At 43.9% G+C, this 5,780-nt stretch overlaps 1 protein-coding gene across 2 annotated transcripts; it reads right to left on the bottom strand.

Moving 5' to 3' along the window:
* Positions 1-4,113: 4,113 nt before the first annotated feature.
* Positions 4,114-5,474, bottom strand: LOC147888554 (Ribosomal protein L24e family protein). Of its 2 annotated transcripts, none has more exons than XM_087392644.1 (4): positions 5,322-5,474; positions 5,068-5,226; positions 4,815-4,951; positions 4,114-4,674 (listed from the first exon to the last, which is right to left on the bottom strand). In XM_087392644.1, exons 1-4 carry the CDS (start codon positions 5,400-5,402, stop codon positions 4,494-4,496), a joined length of 558 nt encoding a protein of 185 aa, XP_087248770.1. In that variant the 5' UTR covers positions 5,403-5,474; the 3' UTR covers positions 4,114-4,493. The 2 variants fall into 2 exon arrangements, with proteins under 2 accessions (XP_087248770.1, XP_087248771.1); XM_087392645.1 differs by having other exon boundaries at positions 5,068-5,181; positions 5,322-5,456.
* Positions 5,475-5,780: the final 306 nt, after the last annotated feature.

Below are 5,780 nucleotides of genomic sequence, written 5' to 3'. Positions count from 1 at the left end.
CTTCAGTCAAGCTACAATTGCTTGTGAAGTCTAAACGTTTTCATTTTAGTCTCTCCCCAACGAGCATCTAAATCTAAATCTAGCTGATAGGGCAACGCACCATTTAAGATAGAAAGAATTATCGACAAAAGTAAAGAATGACTAGATGAATAATAAGATCAAGGGTAAAGAAGTGAATTTGATGTTGAAGCTCCTATGGTGAGGCTATGGACCTTCCCTCCCTTTAACAAGCTTGACCAAAAAAACTCTAGTTTTGCTTTCCTCCTCTGTTTTTGCTATGCATGCATTTTTCTTGGTCAGCTGGATAAGTTTTCTTTCCTTGTGTCGGTTTCCCCAATCATGCTCTTTAACCACCAAAAAAGCCTCTAGAGGTTCTAGTGCATTGATTTATGTGTGGGAACAAGGATGTGAACCACACCTAAGTCCAAGGTAGAGTGGATTTTGGAATACGAAACATCCATTAGCTGATGCCATCAAAGACCAGAGCTTACTACTATTAGCATGGATAGATTTGGAATATTATGAGAAGTTGAGGCATCGTCTTAGATGCCCTTGGTCATCACCTTACTAAGAAGCATAGTGGCTTGCAGCCTATTGTGAATTGAGGTGGTACAAAATTGCACATGTGAAGGAGCTGAAGCACAGTACAAATTGGTGCATAAGAGAGGCAGACCATCAAAGCCATGGAGGACAACAGTCTAGAATATCACACTATCATGCATTAAAAGCACAAAAGGGTAAGGTGAGAAGGACAAACTGTTGATGTATCAAGGACGGTGTCACGCAATGATCAGTTGGGGGACTGGAGATACCTACAACCCAATCAAACCTGGTCAAACTGCATCCAGACAAATCTGCTTGACAAAAACTGGTTACGCCACTTGGAAGGTCCATTTCAACATCGCCCACGAGACAAAGAGCTGTATAAAGGAGTGCATTAGTCCAACAGGGATATCTGAGTTCTTTGTTACTCCAAGACACGGCTGGGCTAGCAGGTGTTAATGTGGGAGTTGGCAGGTGGTTGCAGACAGGCAACACTGGGTGACGAGCTTATATGCTCAAGGGGGGTTCCTTGATTGGTTTAGAAGCTTAACTGAATTTGATATTATCAGCGTGGAGCTAGGCGATGCAATTTTGAAGCGCAGCACCTTCATTGTCAGGGAAGGTGTAGCTGGGGTCAAGCAGCAACGGCAATACCAAGACAAGCTGGCAAACACAAAGAGAGTGAGAAGCTTGTTACCTTTTCTGACATCATCTGTGGTGCCATCACAATAGCAACTAGGAGACGTACAAGGAGGAATAACTGATAGAGGAATGCCGTCAAGGAGTACGAAGTGGCAAAAAGAGATGGGTTGGCAGACAACGTCAGTAGGTGAGAGAGCTTTTTCTCTAAGGTTTGAATGTCACCTTCCAAAGTTTTCCTAGAGACAGCTCAAAAGTCATTGAATTCTCTTCATGTGCTCTCTCAAGCCATCATTTTTAAAAGCCCACACATTTAACTTGTTTGCTCTCCCCTTAACCTAAAGAAAATTACTGCATAAATACATATAGAGATCCAACAGAAAGATGGAACATAAGAAAAGATTGTATAAAAGTCTCAATAACAGAATGGACAACTGGTCATCATGACCGTGCTCTTGCAGTATTATGATACTGTAGATTGTAGAAGACCTGGCCACAAAGGCTCTCTCAAAGACACCAATAGTCCGCCACACAGGCTGATAGAAAAGCACATAAACTCGAAGACAGAGATCCACAAGCATCATTGTAGGACTGCAGCACCTCTTTATAAATGATGAACACTGCCTCAAGATGATCATCCAGCCGGCACAAAAGATGTCTTGAGGATGCCATCAGAGGTTGACTCCTAGCTGCCTCCAAATGTCGTCTCTGTCGACTCGCAGAATGGAGAAAGAGAGATTTGCTGAAAGAGAACAACCTAGACAAAGACCTATGTAGGCTGTGATTGACAAGTGGCCAGATTCCCAAATCTTAGGGATAGACCAAACACCCCCCTCCCCCCCTCTTCCGCAACCACCACCACCACGACTTCTATTCTTCCACAACTCTCCCAATCATGAGCGCACATCATCAGCCAACGATTCAGCCCATACATGAGCAAAAATTCAGATTTGCAAGAGCAATCTTAAAAAGCGTACCTAGAAGACATCTTTTCTGCATACCTTGCGTTGAATTCAATCGTGATCTCTACCAAATGACACGACCCCACAAGATCAGACCCTATCACTGACCTAGAATCTCGATACAACCAGATTCATGGCGTAGGTGCCTTGATCCTCCCGACCACCCCCAAGCACGTGGGCTACAGCTCGACTCATCCATAGACCCGTATCTAACCCAGGCGTCCCATACCACCTGAGCCCGTCCAGATGACCTTCGATACACCACCTATGATCCGCCATGTAGATGGCCAGAGTCTCGGCCATATAAAGCGAGCACTATATATGAATCAATCTCTATATATAGCAATCTCGGCTAAAAATAGCCATCCAGCCCTATGCTATCCCGTAACCCATGTTAACCTGCTATCCAACCCTAGGTACACCATGCACATGACACAAAGCTCTACAAGCATCGCTGTAGGAAACCATGAACTGCAGCAGCTTTTATAGCTGATGAACACCACCTCAAGATCATCGTCCAGCCAGCCCAAAAAAGATGTCTTCAGGATGCCATCTGAGGCAGACTCCTAGTTGCCTCCAAAGGACATCTTTGTCTACTCTCATGGAGCCTCCCAAGCCACGTAGAGAGAAAGAGAGATTTGCTGAAAGAGAACCACTGGACAAAGCCCTACGCAGGCTGCTGCATGAGTGATTGACAAGTTGGCAGCTTCCAATAACTTTAGGGGAAGACAACAACCACAACACCCCCCGGGGGCCCTCCCAAGGTTTACAAAGGCCACCCAAGAAAGCCAATATTAGGCTGTCCAAATATCGGGAATTTGCAGAGGCTGCTCAAGTTAAGGCCCTCTCCTGAAATACTAGAGCAAGGGACTGGAATTCAGAGGCCACCAAGCAACATGTCCTCTATAGAAAATATACCTTTGTAAGACTAGAATAAGTCCAATCATACAAATTTAGATTTTTTTGTTGTTCTAAAGATCAAAAATCTACACAGAAAATAAAAGAGAAAATGAATGAGAAGAAAAAAAGAGGTAAACAAAAGAATAAATCTATAGAAAACCTCGTTCAGAAGGGGTGTCTTCTTCACTGAACCTTCCACCTTATAAGAGAGGGTGGGGGCCAGACGATTTGTCCTGCAGCCCCAAAATTGTTCTGAGCAGACCCTTCTAGGTCAAGCATGCAAGCTCATACGTTTACAGCTGAAGAGTTACTTTGAGTAGCTGGATGTTCGCTGTAGACAGCCTCATACACAAGGGGTTCTTCACAGATTCACCTACTCCATACACCTCATGAGAGAGGGTTCGGACTGGCTGGCTGGCCTGTACTGTAGAGATGAGTGGAAGGGGGCTGGGATGGCTGTACAGCAGCAAGGGGGGGCGATGGACAAAATAGAAGAGTGGGAGGCCTGTTTGGGTACCAAGGCTATCTTGGGGATTTTGCAAACCAACGCACAAGTAAAGCCTGTCCAATGTTGGTAGCCATTGCTTCCATTGAATCCTCTAAGGCTTCTAAATGTGATCCATGTGTCCAAGCATTCTTCGTGAAAGCCTAAAAAATAGCAAAAGATTTGGCAAACCTTTGAAACTGCAAGGATGAATGTATGTTATATAGTTTCTGTAGCCCCAGGCTTGCAACTTCACATTTCTTACAGAGTGCACATCATATTCCATGGCATGTGTAAGCAAGTGCCATGGATTTTGTGAGTGAGCCTTCTTGTCACAACTTTTAAAACTTTTTGTAGGTGGGGTCTATTTAGTGTGCCACTTAGGGTACTCATGATTTGCATCTCTTCTCTAGGCCGGTAGGTAGTCCCAAACGGCATAGAAGAAATGACCAAATTCCTTCTTAAGCACTCGTGTATCCAAAGAAGGCGAACTTCCTTCCTATCTTCAAAGCCTAGATATAAAGAATTCTACAAGCCAAGACCTGGCAAACCTATACCTTTGTAAGACTAGAATATATCCAATCGTACAAATTCAGATCTTTGTTGATTTAAAGTCAAAAATTCTACAAAGAAAATACAAGAGAAACCTTAAGAAAAGAAAAATGAGCTAACAAATTTCATACGAAGACTTGCACTTTGTTGCCTACCCAACTCGCACTTTGTTGCCTACCCCACTCTCCTAAAAATAGAGACACACTTGTTAACAAGTGAAAGGATTGCCCACCCAATACACCAGTATAAACAATCCCTTTCATTCCTTTCTCTTGAAATGCCAAAGAGGCAAGCTATGTCGCAGAAGCGAAGCCCCTGCAAACTTTCCGAGTAAGAATCTGTGAGAAGCGGGATCCCTTCGTAGATACAGTTACTGCATGGTGCAGCAGCAACTACGAACAAGTATAATGTTCTCATTCCTCCATGTTTTTTGGTTCCTGCAGCCTTGGCATATCCACCCTTACCTTCAACTTCTCCGCCTTCTTTGGGAGTGTCAAGCTAGGATCTGCTTGTAAGGCAGAAGGAGCCTTGACCAAGTGAATATTTTGTTCCAGTTCTACAGCAGCTTCCTTTCTGCCCTTTTTGACCTTCATTCTGTACAACACATTAAACAAATCAACCACCAATTGGGTACACTTCTGAGACATCGAAAGCTCTACGCCTGCCAACAATAAAGCGAAGGTCCTGCAGGACGGAAACGAGTCAGGAGTCAAAGGATCCTGCAGTGGGTATACCTGCTCTCCCAAAACTTCGCTTCCCTCTTCACACGCACTTCATCAATCTTCTTGATAGCCTTCAACGTTTTCTCAACGACATTTCTATCATACCGCTCTGGCCTGTTGCGCTTTCTCTCAAATTCAAAGGTAGCGTCCTGTCACACGTGTAGATAATCAAAACTTCGAAGAAAATGCACAGCCTAACCTAACTATGCCAAAGCATTCCCCTAATTCCGAGCAGGCAAGGCCGATCCGTTCGGTCAAGGCAAACCTGAGTGAGTTCCTTGCCGTGCAACTTTCTGTACGCCTTGGTCCATTTAACCTTTCGAGGATTGCGCTTCATTTTGAAGTTTTTGTGGCACTTTGATCTGCAAAACCGGAACACCTGCAGAACAAGATGTGTTCGTTCCAGCGACAACGAGAAATCCTTCTGACGAGGACATTTCTTGTGGTAAAAGATCTAACTTCATGAGCGAATTTGGACAATAAACAACATTAAACAAGGGAAGGTTGCAGGAAGTCTACCTTAGCATCGTTGCGGACGAACATGATGCCATGGCCTGGGTAAACCGTGGACGAACAGAACCAGCACTTCTCGAGCCTCATCGCGTCACAGACCGCACAAAACCAACCGTCTTCACTCTGGCTACTTATAACTGAAAGCCCTAAATTGGTAGTCAACGTCATCGTTGACCATAGGCCCTATTTCAACGCTTTTTTTCCCCCTCGCCTGAGTGGAGATTGTAAAAATAAAATCATTGTTATTATTTATGCTCTATTACGTGTTAATTTGTGGTTGGTGCATTCGTTGTTTTTTGGCCTGCGTGTTAATTTGTGGTTGGTGCATTCGTTGTTTTTACAGTAGGCAACCTAAAGAGACGTTTTGTTTTCTTCCATCTCCTTTAGCCACGTGTAACGAATATGAACCCTTAGATTGGATTGATTTTAGCCATTAAATTGATTATAATTAATCTCAATTATGAA

The sequence above is a fragment of the Dipteris shenzhenensis genome, chromosome 21, assembly GCF_047967505.1.
Source record: "Dipteris shenzhenensis isolate YYH24624 ecotype China chromosome 21, Dip_SZ_1.0, whole genome shotgun sequence".
Lineage (NCBI taxonomy): Eukaryota > Viridiplantae > Streptophyta > Polypodiopsida > Gleicheniales > Dipteridaceae > Dipteris > Dipteris shenzhenensis.
This window is presented reverse-complemented; position numbering and strand designations above follow the sequence as displayed.

Bases quoted from the DNA above. Each gene is read 5' to 3' on its own strand.
- LOC147888554 (XM_087392644.1), bottom strand. From the start codon at position 5,402: ATGAGGCTCGAGAAGTGCTGGTTCTGTTCGTCCACGGTTTACCCAGGC. The intron at 5,227-5,321 runs GTAGACTTCCTG...TGTCCTCGTCAG, and splicing joins TCGTCCGCAACGATGCTAAG to AAGGATTTCTCGTTGTCGCT. The intron at 4,675-4,814 runs GTATACCCACTG...TGTGTTGTACAG, and splicing joins GCGAAGTTTTGGGAGAGCAG to AATGAAGGTCAAAAAGGGCA.